General features: G+C 46.2%; 1 protein-coding gene and 1 pseudogene across 6 annotated transcripts in view; both read left to right on the forward strand.

The window, feature by feature from the left end:
• The window catches only part of BTBD16 (BTB domain containing 16), an 87,320-nt gene extending 77,996 nt beyond the window's left edge, over positions 1–9,324 (forward strand). For 5 of the 6 annotated variants that reach the window (XM_050802974.1, XM_050802979.1, XM_050802977.1 and 2 more), the window contains 6 exons: positions 720–811; positions 2,426–2,508; positions 3,686–3,763; positions 6,067–6,165; positions 7,672–7,860; positions 9,182–9,324. In XM_050802974.1, the coding sequence (XP_050658931.1) occupies positions 720–811; positions 2,426–2,508; positions 3,686–3,763; positions 6,067–6,165; positions 7,672–7,860; positions 9,182–9,250 (610 nt within the window). In that variant the 3' untranslated portion in view covers positions 9,251–9,324. The remainder of the gene's footprint in view (positions 1–719; positions 812–2,425; positions 2,509–3,685; positions 3,764–6,066; positions 6,166–7,671; positions 7,861–9,181) is intronic. The other variant, XM_050802978.1, reaches the window with a different exon arrangement.
• Positions 9,325–16,913: 7,589 nt separating this feature from the next.
• Positions 16,914–17,013, forward strand: LOC126963425 (uncharacterized; annotated as a pseudogene).
• The last annotated feature ends 537 nt before the right edge of the window (positions 17,014–17,550 follow it).

Consider the following 17,550-nt stretch of genomic DNA (forward strand, 5'->3'; position numbering starts at 1 on the left):
TATTTCAAAACAAGGGCAGGGAATGCGTGTCTGTGTGTGTGTGTCTTCTCAAAAAGAACTGGATCTTCTCAACCCGGCGCTGACCTTCAGCTCCATGAGGAAGTTAATTGAAGCTTGGTATTAACGCTGAGTATAGCAGAACTGATCCTGAAACCAGCTGCTAAAACTAGTTCCCCACACAGTCATTCTCTTCTTTTAAATTTTACCAGAAAGCACTTACGAAGCGCCTAATTTGGTCACTTACTGGAAGGGCAGCATATGTACAGGGGGAGTCAGGAGTCACAGATTCCAGTCCAAGCTGAGCCTCTTTTTCCCATCTGTAAAATGGAGCTCACGATCCTTGCCCCGTCTGCCCCACAGGAAGTTGGTGAGACTCAAGTGAGAAAATGCATATTGAGGTCCTCTGTGAAGTAACATGCGTTCCCATCAGTCACTTAATATACATTTATTGAGCACCTGCTATGTGCAGAACTCAGTGGTAGATGCTGAGGAGAATATAAGCATTTGTCTCCATTACTGTCTCTGGGGCTGGACTTTATAAAATGTCATCTAAGCCACCATCTGCTTCCATGTACCTGACCCCTCCAGAGAGACTGAGGCTCCATCTCCCCCTGGCTGGTGAAGCCACTAGTCTCTACAACATGGCTTTCCCTAGCCCGAGCTAATTCCAGAAAGGAGTTTGCTGAAGGTCTGTTATTCTTCTTTATGCCTCTGCTAAGCTTTCCCGAGAACTGTTGCTTTCTGGACCGGGATATAGGACAGAGCTTGAGGCCACTCTTCCTCTGCTTGCGTCTGCATGGCATCACCAAAGGTAAGCCCCAGTCCCGGGGAGTGCATCCACAGGAAAGCTGCTGGGCACCTGCAGCCCACCCCGTAGCCACTGCTGGGGGAGTCTCACCTGATGTTTCCGAGGGAATCACCTGAAACATGGCATTGTCACTTCCAAGCTATGTGACGTCGGGAAAGTCATGCAGCCTCTTGGTCTCACTTTCCCTGTCTGTAAAATGAGGGTAATTGGAGCTCTGATGAAATGCAGTGACGGCTAGAAGGGGCTTATATATTGTGAAGCTGTGTACAGCTGCCAAGGGCTGTTTTATTGGCGTCTAATTGTATGTCCTACCTCTTCACATGCTTCACTTCTAGGCGCCTTGTTCTGCAGTTTGGGAGAAAACTCTGGATTTGTGCTCCCTCAACCTCACGCTCTGGGCACAGGGGATGGTACCTGTAACTCAGAAAGAGGAAAGAAATGTGGGGGAATATGTTTTTGGCAGTCCAGGAGGCCACCCAGTGAGATCTTTGCATCTGAAAGGACATCTGAGAACATTTTCAAAGCCATTTCCAGCTATCCAGATACAATAAGTGGCTCTAGAATTCAGGAATGGTTGATGGGGCCAGGTAGTTTTGTCCAAGTTGCTTCTAAACACTCCAGAAACACTGATTACCTGATCTCAAACCTCCTTTCCCAGGCAGGATTGCAGTCAGGGGGCTGTGAATGTTGGGGTGAGGCGTGGTTGTGGGGGAACACTGACTCTTCCCCAGGGACCTGGGAAGGGAGATCTAGGGATAAGTATGGGGAAAAAAATAAAAATAGAAATTTTAAATTGGAGCTATGTGCAACTTAAATATCTTCTTCCTTTTTGCTTTGTAATTTTTTCGATAATATTGTGAGAACTGAAATATCTTTAAAGAATAAGGAGGACTGGTCAAAGCTGACCTTCGAGGGCCACTGATGGCTTTTCCTTTAACAGTAGTTCTCAAGGTACCTTCCAGGGTTCACTGGGCAGCAATATCTTCGTGCAGGATTGTTGAGAGTATATTTCATTCAAAATAAGATAAGTTACACTTAACTTGTACATTAATGTGTAGTATAGACATTTTTTTAAACTGAAGTGGAAATGGCCGTCCAATTTGGAGTGAATGTATTGTTTTCCTTGGAAGATTATTTGTATAAGGTGCGTTTTTTTTTGTTTGTTTTTTTTTTTTTTTGAGATAGAGTCTCACTCTGTCCCCCAAGGCTGGAGTACACTGGTGCAATCTTGGCTCACTACAACCTCTGCCTCCTGGGTTCAGGCGATTCTCCTGCCTCAGGCTCCCAAGTAACTGGGATTAAAGACGTGCGTCACCACACCCAGCTAATTTTTGCACTTTTAGTAGTGACGGGGTTTCGCCATGTTGGCCAGGCTGGTATTTCTGTAAGTTTTTAAAAGAGAATTGATTTGGAATATAAAAGTAATTGACTCTGAACATAACCACAGTGACCCTGAGATGTTTTATTTCTGCTTTGTCAATCAAACCTTAAAGGAGACCATCCACCCCTTTCCCTTCCCTCAGCTCCTGACTTCTTCCTTTTCCTTTCTGTAAATGAGACTTCTGAGGCTCTGGTGTGAATAACACTAAAAACCATTCTCTTTGTGTTTCTTCCCAGGCAAGGATCTGGAGGTGCTGCGGTACATTAACTTCTTCCCAGAGTCGTGGCTGAACCGGGTTACAGCCAACCACTACCGCGCAGTGAGTTGCCTGCTCTGTGAGGACACACTTGTCGAAATGTGTTGCCTCTCTGACTTTGCTTTTTCTGGAGATGGGTTTCACTTTTGAAACCTCTAGATCTCTGAGGTCAGGACATATCTGGATCGTCCTCCAGGGAAAGTGGGGAGAGCAGGGCCTGGGAAGGAGAGAAGGGAGGAGACCCAGCTTTGGGATCCGGGTAGTTCGAGCTCCCCTCATACGCATTTTTGTTCTTGGTACAGATGAAGCAATGTTGGGACCAAATTACTCTTCCTCCAGTAATAAATGAACATACCTCTCTCTGTGCACCCTCAGCAACACAGAGCATTTACATTTCTAATCACTTTTCTTAACTGAGAAGGGAACAACAGCATCTCATTTTTTAACATGCATTTCCTTTATTACTGCTGACTATGAATGTTTTTCCATGCGGCATTTCCCCTTTGTGAATTGTCCATGCAAACTGTTGTAGTTCTTATGTGTTTCAATCTCGCGTTTTCAGAGATGAAGAGGGGGCAGTGTGTGAGTTCTGAAGATGTATGAGTCACTAGTTAAAATTCAATCCTGCTCAACAAATACCTATTGTAATATGCAAGCCACAGTGCTCAGCGCTCCCCGCACCATAGATCTTGACTCCGTGGAAGGAGGTGCTTTTATGGGACATAACTCAGGACCATGCTCTAACAAGGCAGCAGAGGAGTGACAGAGAGGGCACAGTTTGTGCAGACATCTTGGGAAGTCCCCACCTCACTCTTGGTCCTCTGACTCTGCCCACCTCCTTCCTTTTGTCCCCTGCTCCTAATGCCATCCTCTCGAATTCCACTCCCTCCCCGCCCAAGCCCTCACCTTGGAGCCTCCCATGAGGGGCCTCGCTTGCTCTTGATTTTGTGACCGTGATCATCTCTGCCCCGTGTACACATTTTATTTCCTAGGTGACACTGCTCAGGTACTTTTCTGTCTTCTCTGTGCATCCTCTGAAAGCACTGGGCACAGCACTCGACACAGTAGGTGTTCAGTAAATGTCTGTGAACTGAATGAATGGCTGAATGTGAGTCTAGAGGCAAAACTCTTTTTCAAACATGGTGAGGGTGCAGGCATCAAGAAAGAGGCAGGAAGATGAAGACAGGCACTCGTGTCCAGAGGATCCCTCTGTGGTCAGTTGTGTGTGTTTTCCTTTCAGCTGGAGAATGGGGGCGACATGGACCAACTGAAAGATCTTAACACCCAGGCTGTGAGATTTGGGCTGCTTTTTAACCAGGTACTGAGAACTGCACCCAAACAAGGGGAAGAATTGTCCCTCTTGTGCTTAGTTAAGAACCTTTGGAGGGCAGCCACGATCACTTCTGGCTCCTGGTAGGAAGGTCAGGGGACCAAAAGAGAGAATCATAGGTGTCTCTTCTGCATAGTCATCAGCTCCCAGGAAATAAAATTCACAAGGCAGCGGCCTGGGACAGGCCATTTAATAGTTACCCCACTAAGGGGCCCAGCGATCCTGGTGATACTGGAATGGAGGAGTTGCCCTGGGATGTAGGACTTCAATTCTAAAACCAGGAAAGGCCAAGGCAAACTGGGAAAGGTTGGTCATCCTATTTCCCACAAACACCAACAGTTGCAAACTAGCTCAACAAGAGACTCCATGCCAAGTCCATGTTTAAGCTTATAGGGGTGAACTCAGTCTAGGCAGCTATTTTGATAGATCTCAGAATAAAACTGTAGTGGGTCCAGGAGCTTGATTGCAAGGCATCTTGGTACTTAGTGACCAGGGGAGCATTGGGGTTGGTAGCTGTGCTCCGTGCTGGGTTTCCTGTGATGGAAACAATTCTCCAGGAAATCACTGATCTCCTTTGATTATTTCAAGGCACCCCCGCAGTGATCTCAAAAGAATTCATGTTTCAAGAACTAAAAGGTGCTGAATGTATCATTAGAGAGTCCCCTCTGAGTCATCCCTGGAGGGGCTGGCTCAGCCTTTTGGTTGCAGAGATGTCGTGCCTAAGTGGGCAGATGGAGATCACAGAGCCAGGACTTCCCGCAAGTGCTATGAGTGGCTCTTGGGTCCATCAAATTGAAACAACATGCTTTGTTTCAAAGGTCTATAGACCACAGGTCATCTAAGAACATACCTAACCTATTCTTTACTTCACTGAGGAACATGAAGAGTAAATTATATTGTCACTGTTCAGTAGCTACTACTAAGGCTACTACTAACTTCTACTAACTGTACCAACTGTTTGTAGTGCGACCAAGGAGAGGAGGGTCTAAACCCTCCAGAGACACTGATTACCTGATCTCAAACCTTCTTTGCCAAGCAGGATTGCAGCCAGGGGACTGTAAATGTTGGGGTGAGGCATGGCTTTGGGGGTACACTGTAACTTTTGCAAACTTGATGGGTTCCCAGGGACCTGAGAAGGGAGATATAGGGAAAAATATGGGGAAAAACATAAAAATAGAAGAAATTTTAAATTGGAGCTGTGTGCAGCCTAAATATCTTCTTCCTTTTTGCTTTGTAATTTTTTTTCTGTAGTATTGTGAGAACTGAATTTTTTTTTTATTATACTTTAAGTTCTATGGTACATGTGCACAATGTGCAGGTTTGTTACATATGTATACTTGTGCCATGTTGGTGTGCTGCACGCATCAACTCGTCAGCACCCATCAACTTGTCATTTACATCAGGTATAACTCCCAATGCCATCTCTCCCCCGTCCCCCCTCCCCATAATAGGCCCCGGTCTGTGATATTCCCCTTCCCGAGTCCAAGTGATCTCATTGGAGACCTGAAATATTTTTAAAGAATAAGATGAATCAGTCAAAGCTGACCTTCAAGGGCCACTGATGGCTCTTCCTTTAACAATAGTTCTAGAGGTAGCCTCCAGGGTTCACTGGGCAGTGGTATCTTCTTGCATGATTGTTAAAAGTATATTTCATTCAAAATAATATAAGTTACACTTAAAAGCATTAATATGTAGTATAGAATTTTTTTAAACTCAGGTTGAAATTGCCATCCAATTTGGAGTGAATTTATTCCAAATTGTTAGTAGTAATTACTACTACCAAGGATTTCAGTTTCGCTTTCTCCATGTTTCCTAGGTTAAAATTGCCGTTGTATTTTCACTTTCAAATCAGTTGCTGAATGAGTGACGTTTGTTGTTGTCGCTATACTTTGTTTTACCACGTTCTCTTGACTTCTTTTTTTTTTTTGAGACAGAGTCTTACTCTGTCGCCCAGGCTGGAATGCAGTGACACAATCTCCGCTCCCTGTAACCTCTGCCTCCCCTATTCAAGCAATTCTCTTGCCTCAGCCTCCTGAGTAGCTGGGACTACAGGCACGCACCACCACACCTGGCTAATTTTTTTTTTTTTTTTTTTTTTTTTTTTTTTGGTATTTTTGGTAGAGATGGGGTTTTGCCACATTGGCCAGGTTGGTCTTGAACTCCTGACCTCAGATGATCTGCCTGTCTCAGCCTCCCAAAGTGCTGGGATTACAGGTGTGCACCACCGCACCTGGCTGACTTTGAACACTAAATATTTCCCCCCCTTCACTTTGTTGTCTTTCCCAATTTAGGAGAATACAACTTATTCGAAAATGATTGCTGTATATGGATTCTTCTTTAAGATAACGGGACTCAGACATGATACTACTTCTTATAGTTTTTACATGCAGGTAAGGATAGAGTACACGAAAGTTCTGTCTCTGAAAGTCTTTTAGAGTTAGAGTCAATCCATGTTGAATTAATAATAATTGATTCATCATTAATTACTAATTGACATGAAATGTAAGTGCTAACCACGCTCGTATATGTGATGTCATTTGATTTTTACAACCACCTTGGGAAGTAGGTATTACTTTCAGATGAGGATCTGAAAACTGAGCATTTTTGTGTTTATATGGCCTCTACTGGTAAAGCCAGGATTAGATTCTAGTCTTCTGTCTCCACATGTGGGGCTCACTTCATCTTCAATTTATACAAACAATTCAGTTATTCTCCCATGAAGATAACCGGTAACATCCCCAACTGGGAGAGGGGGTAATTTTGTTTATTTGCAAAGTGGGCTATGGGCAGGACCCCAGAAAGGTGCTTGACTTCTCCGTAGTGCTCCTGCTGGACTTTAGGAGAGGCAGGAGAATGTCATGTTTAGGAATGGAGAGTCCGCAGGCAAACGGCCTGTGAGCTATAGGACCTGGGCAAGTGCCAGGAGCTCTCCTCTGTGCAGTTTCCTTACCTTTAAGACACAGAAGGTAACAGGACATACCTCACCGGATTGTTGTGAGTTTAAACGTGTTAATCTGTGCAGGGTGGCTTGGAGCAAGCTTGACACACAAAGCACCATGTGCATTAGGGAAGATGAGGAAGATGATGTTGATGATGACAATGACAACTATGATGAAAGATCACTGTGTTCCACTTAAGATTTGCTTACAAGTCTCTCTTCTCTAAACTGCAAGATTTTGAGAGGCCATACCTTATTAATCTTTTTATTACTACTGCCAATCACAGTACCGAGAACATAGAGAAGCTTTATTTTTTAAATTTTTCTTTATTTTTTGAGATGGAGTCTTGCTCTGTCACCCAGGCTGGAGTGCAGTGGCGCAATCTCGGCTCACTGCAACCTCCATATAAAGGGGCTTTAAATGGCTGGCTGAATGAATGAATGGATAAATGAGTGAATTAATGCATGAATGAAGAAACCAGAGTTTTAGTCTCAGCTTTGCCAGTCCCTTGTATGTGCCCTGGAGCAAGTCATTTCTCTTTCTTGGGCCTCAGCTCTTGGTCTCCTCAGTGGTCTCCACTGACTCAGGCATCTCCCTACACAATGAATTCTTCTGGGTGGAAGAGACGAATTATGTGACAACAACAGTCCAAATGTCCTTATTGAGTACTACATTGGTTTTTTAATTCTGGCAAAGCCATCGTAAAGCTTGACTTACGGTGTTTTTCTAGATTGGCCAAAGCCCAGGCCATCAGCCACTGGTTTATGTACGGTGGGGGCTCAAATAACAACCCACCCAGCAGCAGCAACAACTTTTAGGAGATGGTGCCAATTGAGAAAAGCCCGCTTGCTGCCTGCACACGTTATATACCAGGGCCTATGTGCCAGGCGCCGGCTTTCGCTAACTCTGGGCCACCCCGATTGCAGTTCCACCTGAGGTGGGTCACTCTCTTTGCAGAGAATAAAGCACACAGACCTGGAATCCCCCTTCGTGGTCTACGAGCACAAGCCCGTCAGCCTGCGAGCGGCACGCCTGGTGAAGTATGAGATCAGAGCCCAGGCCCTGGTTGACGGCAAGTGGCAGGAGTTCAGGACAAACCAGATCATGCAGAAGTTTGGGTTGACCAAGCCATCCTGCAAAAGCCATGCAAGTGTTCATGTTGTCTTTTTCTTTTATTTCCTTTTTGCTGTTTCTCTCCCCCATCCTTTTGGGGATCACTGGCTTCTAATCTCCAGTGCTCTACACTGAAGATCCCTGGAAAATCTGGCTCAGTTTCTTAAGGATTATCACAGCCTCAAATAATGCTAAAGAGAAATCTCTTCTAGAATGAAAAATCATGGATATGAATAACTATAACCCAAATCAGACTGCCTGATTTGGGTCACACTAGATCTATTTTATAAGCATCAAAGGGTATTTTTTTTTTTTTAGGTGAGCAGGCTCCGTGGAGCGTATTTGCCATCACTACCTCCACTGATGCCTGTGAGTGACACATTAATTTCCCTGAAATCCACAGCCCAGACTCACCTGCCTCACTCTGGCCCACTGGGGAAGGACGGGGCCCATCTACCTGAGTAGGTGGTTGCCAGCATCTAGGCAGATCCACTGCCTGGCCTGGCTTCTGACCAGAATAAGACTTTGCTACAAGCCAGTGAGTAATTCCCAGTCCTGACTGCACATCAGAATCACCTGGGGGCTTTATAACTACCAAGGCCAGAGCGCCACCCAGATCACCAGACTAGATAGATACTCCATGGGTCAGGCCTGGGTATCAGTATTTTTAAAAGCTTCCAGGTTATTTTCTATGATGTTAGAAATCACAGTAGCAATTTCCTTTGTGGGGGCAAGGGAGAGGGGCTGGGAAATTAACTGACAGAGAACATGAAGGAGATTTCTGTGGGGCTGGAAATATTTGTCTTTGTTTTTTTTTTTTTTTTTGAGATGGAGTCTCACTCTGTCACCCAGGCTGGAGTGCAGTGGCACAATCTCAGCTCACTGCAAGCTCCGCCTCCTAGGTTCACACCATTCTCCTGCCTCAGCCTCCCGATTAGCTGGGATTACAGGCGCCACCACGTCCGGCTAAGTTTTTGTATTTTTTAGTAGAAACGGGGTTTCACCACGTTAGCCAGGATGGTCTCGATCTCCTGACCTCGTGATCCATCCGCCTCGGCCTCCCAAAGTGCTGGGATGAAATATTTGTCTTGATCAGGGTGATGGTTACACAGGAGTGTTTACTTTGTGAGAATCCATCAAGCTGTCCTCTTCAGATTTGTGCACGTTATTGTGTTTAAGTTATTCCTAATTTATTGGCAGTTTATTTCCAATACCCTCTGCAAGTTATTCTGATGTGCAGCCATCGTTGAGAGCCAGCATTTTCTACAACTGTTAGGCCTTCCTCTTTCCCTTTCTGGGGGGCCATTGTGTTTATCCTAAAGTCACATTCGCTTGGTTTTGTTTCATGTTTTAGATCTTGAAAATCCAAACTGTGGGCATCCCAATCTATGTAAGTTTTGCATTCATCTTCCCACCATCCTGACAGTTTCCAGAAGAATCTATGGGATTTTTCCCCCACTGGTCTGCATAAAAGAAAATAAAATGACATAAAAGGGAGCACTCAAGCATTCTGTTGCCTTTCCTAGTTGGTGATGGTCTCATTCGAACTTTTGTCCACATTTGTATCATTTGAGGGTGGAACGTGCCAGACCCAAGAGTGCATATACCAGCCCTGCCCCCACAGCACCCTGAGTCCAGCCCTAACTTTCTCCCCTCTCCCAGCACCATGGAAGCACCAGCGGCAGTAACGGACTGCAGCCAGAAGCATGGAGGACTTCCCTTAGATGCAGCTCTGTCTGCCACACAGAACAACATGCCTGCCAATTGTCCCTGGCAGTTTGGGCTCAGACAGAACAAGAGGTAGGAGGGGACGGACGTGATTCTTAAGTACAGAGTGACTTATTTATTATCCCACCTTTTAAACTGAAGCTCTGAAGTTTGGAAGGAGGGAAGTAGAGAACCTTCCTTCCCAGTTTATTTATTTTCTATTGCAGTGTCACAAAGGACCACAAATTTAGTGACTTAAAACAACACATTGATTACTTCACAGTTTTCATGGTTGAGGAATTCAGGCGTAGCTTCACTGGGTCCTATACTCAGGGCCTCATAAGACTATGGTTTAGTGGCAGGCAGGCCGTCTTCTCATCTGAAGAGATGGCCAGGGGAATTCATGTCCAAGTGCGTTCAGGTTGTTCGCAGATTCATTTTCTTGCAGCTGTATGACCAACGGCCCCGGCTGCTACCAGGGTAGAGAGAAGGCTGCGCAGGCCCTAGTGGCCCCCTGCAGTTCCCTGCCATGTGACTCTCTACAGACATTTCAAATCCTGGCTATTTGCTTCTTCAAGGCCAGCAGAAGAATCTCTCACTCTAGTCTGCTAAGACAGCATCTTACATAACGTAAGGTAATCATAGGAGTGACAGCCCCTCCCCTCTGCCCTACTCTCTGGACTAGAAGTAAGTCACATGTTCCACCCACACCCAAGGGGAGAGAATTATACAAGGGGTCACCTGAGGGTGTGTCTACCACACTGTATTACCCATTGTCTTTGGAAAAGTGATGGAGAGTCGATGACGCTATGCAGACAATTAGGTGGATAAGTTTAGTCTAATAATCACCTTAGAGTCAGACACAGCTGGGGGAGCCTCCTTCCCAGCAGAGAAACCAGTGCAGGGTGACCTGGCAGGGAGGCGCAAAGGAACTGGGCGTTGGGAGCCTGTTGGCAGGTTCTCCCCGCCCTTCCCCAAGCCCTGTTTCCCAGGCTGCCTCACCAGCTTGCTTCTGGCCTGGTTCAGTCAACGGGAGGTGGGGATGGGAGCTTGGAAGACAGAGAACAGGTGAGGCCTGGGTAGTTTGTACCCTCTGGGCTCAGAGGACGTTTTCCAGCAGTAACTGTGTCTCCTTCCTCCGCTGCCCAGCTCGTGCCCCAGCTCATGCCTGCAGCCTCCTGCCAGGGTTTCAGTACCCATCAAAGGTCCCTGCTTCTGGTTCTGATAACACCTCACCCCGTGTCCCTCCAGACTTTGGGGCAGTGGGGACTTCCTTCACTGCAGTCCCTGGGTCGCCTCATTCCCTGTTTAGCTTCTTGAGTATTACTTCATGTGGGAACCAGTTCTCTGTATTATATTGATTCTGTTTGAAACCCCTAGAGTAGTTTTTGTTTCCAGGTTAGTCCCTAACGTAAAGGGTTTTGGTGAGTTGGCAGATGCGGTTCAGTGGGGTGGATGATTGGATAACACGGCCTCAGTGATTCTTCCCGTCCCTGCAGGGCGGGGCCTAGGATGAGGCAAGTGAGGCACTTGCTTGGGCATATAACCCAAGGGGGCACCGAAATACTCAGTAATATAGAGAAATAGTATTTTAATTCAATGTTTTAAAAGACCAAAATCAACACACACAAATCTATGACAGAACTTGGTGAAATGTCATAAGGTGAACACACCCACACAACCAGCACCCAGATCAAAAACAAAAAGAACATAACCAGCACCCCAGACACCCCCAGTGGACCCCCGAGGTGAATACAACACCGACTTCCATCTCCACGAATTAGTTGGGCCCTTTAGTTTGAGTATCTTACAAACAATCTGGCAGTGCACACTCTTTCATGCCTGCCTGCTTTTGTTGAGCATCGCATTTAAGAGATTCATCCAGGTTTTCACCAGGAGCTGTAGTTTGTTTTCAAATAACATGACAGTTTCACTTTTTTACCTTTTAAAAACTAAATGTTACTTCAATAAAATAATACATGTCACAGAAAAGTGAGAAAATACAAAGAAGAAAATCAAACGGCCTGGGACTGCCGTCACTGAGATGTTTGGTAGGCGACCTTCCAGGAGGAATTTTAGGTGCATTTACAGTTTACTTTCCATTTAAAATGGGATTTGCAGTTCAGAGCCTCATTTTTCTCTTGAGAGAGCTAAACAGGATGGCAGGGTGTAGTGGCTCATGCCTGTAATCCCAACACTTTGGGATGCTGAGCTGGGTGGATCCCTTGAGCCCAGGAGTTCAAGACAAGCTTGGGCAACATGGCGAAACCCCATCTCTACAAAAGATATAAAACTTAGCCAGGCATGGTGGTGCGCAGCTGTAATCCCAGCTACTTGGGAGGCTGAGGTGGAAGGATCATTTGAGCCCAGGCAGTTGAGGCTGCAGTGAGCTGTGGTTGTGCCGCTGCACTCCAGCCAGGGTAACAGAGCAAAACCCTGTCTCAATTTTAAAAAAAAGAAAAAAAAGGAAAAAAGCGGGGAAGGCGGGGGAGGTTAAACAAGATAACAGGGTGATTTCTTTAATAGGGAGCACAATGTTTGCGGAGAAAGGAGATGGTGTTTTTGTTTCACCTTCAAATTGTGGGGCATCAGAAAAGTCACTTGTCACTTATCTTCCATGACTGTCACTTTCTTATCTGTAAAAGAGACATAAGCTGTCCCCTCTGCCTCCTTCTCAGCGCTGTGAGCCCCGCAGGCAGCACTGTATGTGAGGCCTCTTTACGGACCAGCCCCTGTGCAGATGCCTGGGGGCTTGGTGTTACTGGCTCAAGCAAAAATGCAACCTTGTGGCATTTTACCACAGTTCTATAGGATAACAGGGATGACGAGAACTGAAAACACTGACAAGCAAATCTGCAGATGTCTAAGAGAGGAGAGGTTGTTTGGAAGCGTCTCTGAAACATGAATGATTGCCCAGTCTCTAGGGGAAACAACTGTTAGGTATTTGAAATATGTGAAGTCGTTCTCCAGGAGTTTGCAAGAGTGGGAAAAACTTGCAAAGCAGTGATGCCAAAAATGTGTCTGTAAGGTGAGCAGTAAAGCAGAGGAGGGAATGTTAGGGAGGGGCTGAGGCAGGCAGGAGAAAGGCAGCCCCAAAACCTGGGGCGGGGCTGGGGTGGCAGAAGGAAGGCAACCCCAAAAAGACAGGGAAGGACTGAAGGCTTGGGCTACCTCCCCCTCCTCTTGACCTGGCAACAGGAAGGTACCAGAGGCAGTAGGACTTGGGGTCTCAGGGAGGGGCCCTGTGATGTCATTTCCACCTCCTAATTGTACAAGGGGGGAAATGGAGCCCCAGCAAGCTGGAGTAATGATTCTGGTGGGAAAATGCTTACTAAGCACCATCTCGCTGAATCCTCCCGACCCCATGAGGTAGGTGTATTTTCCATGTCTGATAAGAAGGAAACTGAAGCCAGGCCATGGTGGCTCACACCTATAATCCCAGTACTTTGGGAGGCTGAGGTGGGTAGATCACTTGAGGTTAGGAGTTCAAGACCAGACTGGCCAACATGGTGAAACCCTGACTGTACTAAAAATACAAAAATTAGCTGTGTGTGGTGATGTGTGTCTGTGATCCTGGCTACTTGGGAGGCTGAGGTGGGAGGTTCGCTTGAACCAGGAAGTTGGAGGTTGCAATGACCCAAGATTGTGCCACTGCACTCCAGTCTGGGCCCAGATAAAGTAAAGCAAATTTATTCATCCAAGGCTCCTCAGTGTGGCAGAGCTGGGAGTCCAGCTCAGGCCTGGCCACAGGCCTGTCTGTTTCTAGTTCCCCTGATGGCCCACTGAGAAGAGTGAAAATGTTATAGGGTGTTTAATTCAAATATTTCTTGAACATCTATCTGTTCAAAAGCAATGTGCATGGAGCATCTGTTGCACGCCAGGCCGAGGTGTGCAGGGTGTGCCCCATATGATATCTCATTTGATTATGATGGGGCCTTGAGCAGGGGTGAGGGTGGGAGAGTGGCACATACCTAGGCCTGGAAGGATGGGGGGGGGTGTCCTTGCAGGTGGGGATGGAGGGAAACAGTACACAGATGGTGCTCCAGCCCCATGGCTCTAGGACTGAATATGCATCTGAATTACCTGGGACCTTGTGCACGTGCAGATCCTGGGCCCCGGCTGAGACAGGCTGATTTTGAAGTCTGAGAGACGCTCAGAAATCTGCACTATAACAGGCCTCCTGGGGGATGCTGATGCAGGGTGTCTGTGGATCACACCCAGAAACTGATCTGTGTGTCAATTCCACAGCAGGGTTTCTTACTGTGCTCCACACACCCAATTATCTTCCTTACCCAGTGCCAAAACAAAATCCAAACAATAACAAAAAACTTGTGAATCGATTTCACCACACTGGCTGACTCGAAACAAAGCAAAACAAATTTCCTAGAATATGAAATAAACAGAACTTAGTAATGAGGCCCCTCCTGTGGGTGAGCCATAATTCACAGTCGCAGTTCACCCCTTTCCACTAGGGGGCATGGTCCGCCTCAAAAATTTTAGTGGCAAAAATTTGCAACCTAAAAACTCATTTTACAGCAGGGAGTCCCCTTGCTTTGTGGTTGAAAGTGAGTTGTACATCCTGGGAGAGGCTCTGTTTATCCAAACATGCACAGTATGCACATCATAAAAATCTCTGAACTTGAGAAGTGTTAGTTTTGAGACAAAAATTCCTAAGATAATTTTACAAGCTTTTCTTACAAGGGAGAAATTCGTAGAGATTCAAGGGAGAATTTGAATTTTAAAGCCCAAAGTTCCAATGCCCAAAGCAGTGGCCATGAGCAGTGGTTAATGAAACATCTTATGTACCATGTCTGAAATGTCTCGTTCACCTCTCCCGATGCCCACCTTCTGGCTCACCTCCTAGCCCCTCCCCTTCAAAGGGGGAGATGGCCCTGGACTCATTTGGTGCACACACACCAAGTCTTTTGGGTTCTGGAGTACAACTGACCTGTGTTTGAGTCTCAGCCCTGCCCCTTACCAGCTGTGTGGTCTTAGGCAAGCCATCTAACCTCTCTGAGCCTCAGAGACTGATCTGAGATAGGCAATCAAACTCATGGTAAGAATTAAATAAGTTGATGTGATTTGTAAAGCACCTACCACATAATACGTGCTTTATGCAATTTATTCCTTATTGTTTCACCCTTATTGCTTGGAGTCAGGTAGTACTTGTTGAAGGCCAAAATGGTTGCTTTGCGATCTTGGACCAGTCCCTTTTCTTTCTCTGGGCCTACTTCCCTTTATGCAAAATGAAAAGGTTGACCCAGGTGCTCTCTGCAGTCTTTTCTGGCTGCAATCAGCAGATTCTCAAATTCTGTGAATATGGAAAAACAGATGTGAGTGCTTGAGCCTGTGAACCAGAAGGAGGAGGATTTGGAGAAAGGAACCGTCTTATTTTCCCGTGGGCTCATCAAAACGGGAATGAATTGGAAAGAGTAAGAGAGGGTTTTTTCCTTGCCCCTCTTTAGAGGGCTTTGCATCCTGGAGACTGGTGTGTCTTGTAATTCTGGGGAGGAGAGAGTTTGTTCTTGCTCTTGTAAGCCTAGGCTACTGATTGGGGTTGGCCAAGCTGTTGGGGAGACGAGTGAGCTTCCCAGGGATGACCTGGGTACCAGAAGTCCCAGGCCCTGCTTGAACATGGGGGTAGGTGTAGGATGTGGGGGATTGGGCCTCTGGGCCCTGAGGCCTTGAGAGCTGGGAAAAGAGGTTCTTGTGGAGGAGAGAGAGACAGAAGAAACCTCAGTGAGACAGACCCTGAGGGCAGCACCAGCCAACAGAACTTTCCGCAATGATGGAAATGTCCCATATCCGCTCCATCCAATGTGGCATCAGATGTGTCATCCAATGTGGCATCCGACGTGGCATCCAATGTGGCATCCGATGTGGCATCTGATGTGGCATCCAATGTGGCATCTGATGTGGTATCCGATGTGGCATCCGATGTGGTAGCCATTAGCCATGCGTGGCCTTTGAGCACTTCAAATGTGGCTGGAGCAAACTGAGAAATTGAGTTTTCAATTTTATTTCATTTTAATTCATTTAAATTTAAATTGCCATAAGCTTAAGTAGAAGAAGCAAGGTAACAACAGCACCCAGCGTGAAACCAGAACTGGATGCTTCCTGGCTTTGCAGACTCTCTAGGGTTCCGAGCCTCTCAGTCTCTTCCCAGGCCCCCCACGAGTGGAGCCTCAGTGGCAGGCCATGCCCATGCCTGAGGCCCAGCCTGAGGCCACCTCAGACTTCTTTCTGGAGAAAGCCGTGCTGCGGAAAAGGAAGGTTCCCACGCTGGGGAAGTGGAGCTCAGCTCGGTATTGATATTATTCTTGCTCCTTCTACTTGCGCTAACCACTTAAATTTAAATAAATTAAAATGAAATAAAATTTAAAATTTCACTCTTAGTCACTCTAGTCATGTTTCTTTTTGTTGTTTCTTAACTCCTCCTTGCAGAGGAGCGCTAATGCACAGGCTGTGCGCCCAGAGTCGGCCAAGCCACCCTTCAAGTGCTCAGTGGACTCAATGGCTGGTGGCTGCCCTGTGGGCATGGCAGATGTGGGACAAAGGGCTCCTATGGCTGCCTCTCACTTTGTGACTTTGAATGAGTCATGTGACCTTTGCGCTTTTGTTCCTTGACTTTACTCACGCCATAGATTTACAGCGAGCTGCTGCAGGCCAGGCTTCGGGTGAGGTTGCGAAGGCGAACAAAACACACAGTCTCTGCCATCTCGGAGCCTACAGTGTGTGGGGAAAGACAGTTACTAGTGGAATATGCACTAAAGAATGCCTGGGTGCCCTGGAGAGCGCAGTTTCCAGAGAGCATAAAGCAAAGAAAGCTGACCTGGACCCTGGTGTGGGGGTCAAGGCCCAAGGAGAGCCCTCCCAGGGAAGCAGTGCTTACACGGAGAGCTGAGGTAGGAGTGGGAATTGAAACAGGTTTAGGTGAGGATGTAGAGACACGACTACTCATATGCTGCTAGTGGGAGGGTGAAATGGTGCAGTTGCTTTGGAAAACTGGTGGCTCCTCAAACAATTAACGTACAGTACCATGTGATACAGCAATTCTCACCTCTAGTTACATACCCCCGAGAAAATGAAAACGTATGCCCACCCAGAAACGTGAACATGAATGTTCATAGCAGGGTTATTCACAATGGGCAAAACAGTGGAAATTAGCCAGGAGAAATGGCGTGCACCTGCAAAAAGGGTGAGGTGCCTGTAGAAAGGGGGTTGGCGCATGCCTGTAGTCCCAGCTGCTTGGGAGGCTGAGGTGGGAGGATCACTTGAGCCCAGGAAGTGGAGTCTGCAGTGACCCATGATCGCACTACTGGACTTCAGCCTGGGTGACAGAATGAGACCGCCCTTTACAAAAAAAGAAAAAAAAGCTCTCACTTTGGTAGCAGATATACTAAAATAGGAATGATACAGAGATTAGCATCACACCTGCGCAAGGATGACATAAAAATTTGTGAAATGTACCATGTTTTTAATAAATTTTTTTAAATTAAAAAAAAGTAAAAGAAAAAGAAAAAAAGAGAAGTGGAAACAACATAAATGTCCATCAGTGGATGCGTGGATAAACAAAATGTGGTCTATCCATGCAATAGAACATTACTCAGCCCTAAAAAGGAATGTAGGACTGGCACGTGCTACGTGGATAAACCCTAAAAAGATCATGCTAAGTGAAAGAAGGCAGTCACAAAAAAACACGTATTATATAACTCCATTCATACGAAATGTCCAGAGAAGGAACGTCTACAGACAGAAAGTAGATTCGTGGTTGCTCAGGGCTGGAAGATAAGAGGATGGTCACTAAACGGCACAGGGTTTCCATTTCAGGTGATGAGAATGTTTTAAAATTGAACGATGGTGATGATTGGACAACTCTGTGAATATGCTGAAAACCACTAAACTGTACACTTAAGTGGATGAGTTGTGTGATACATTAATTCTACCTCAATAAAACTGGGGTTTATTTGAAAAAAAAAAAGAGGAGGAATTAGGGGCTCGGGAGAAGATTTAAGC

Source organism: Macaca thibetana, chromosome 9 (genome assembly GCF_024542745.1).
Source record: "Macaca thibetana thibetana isolate TM-01 chromosome 9, ASM2454274v1, whole genome shotgun sequence".
In the NCBI taxonomy this organism is placed as follows: domain Eukaryota; kingdom Metazoa; phylum Chordata; class Mammalia; order Primates; family Cercopithecidae; genus Macaca; species Macaca thibetana.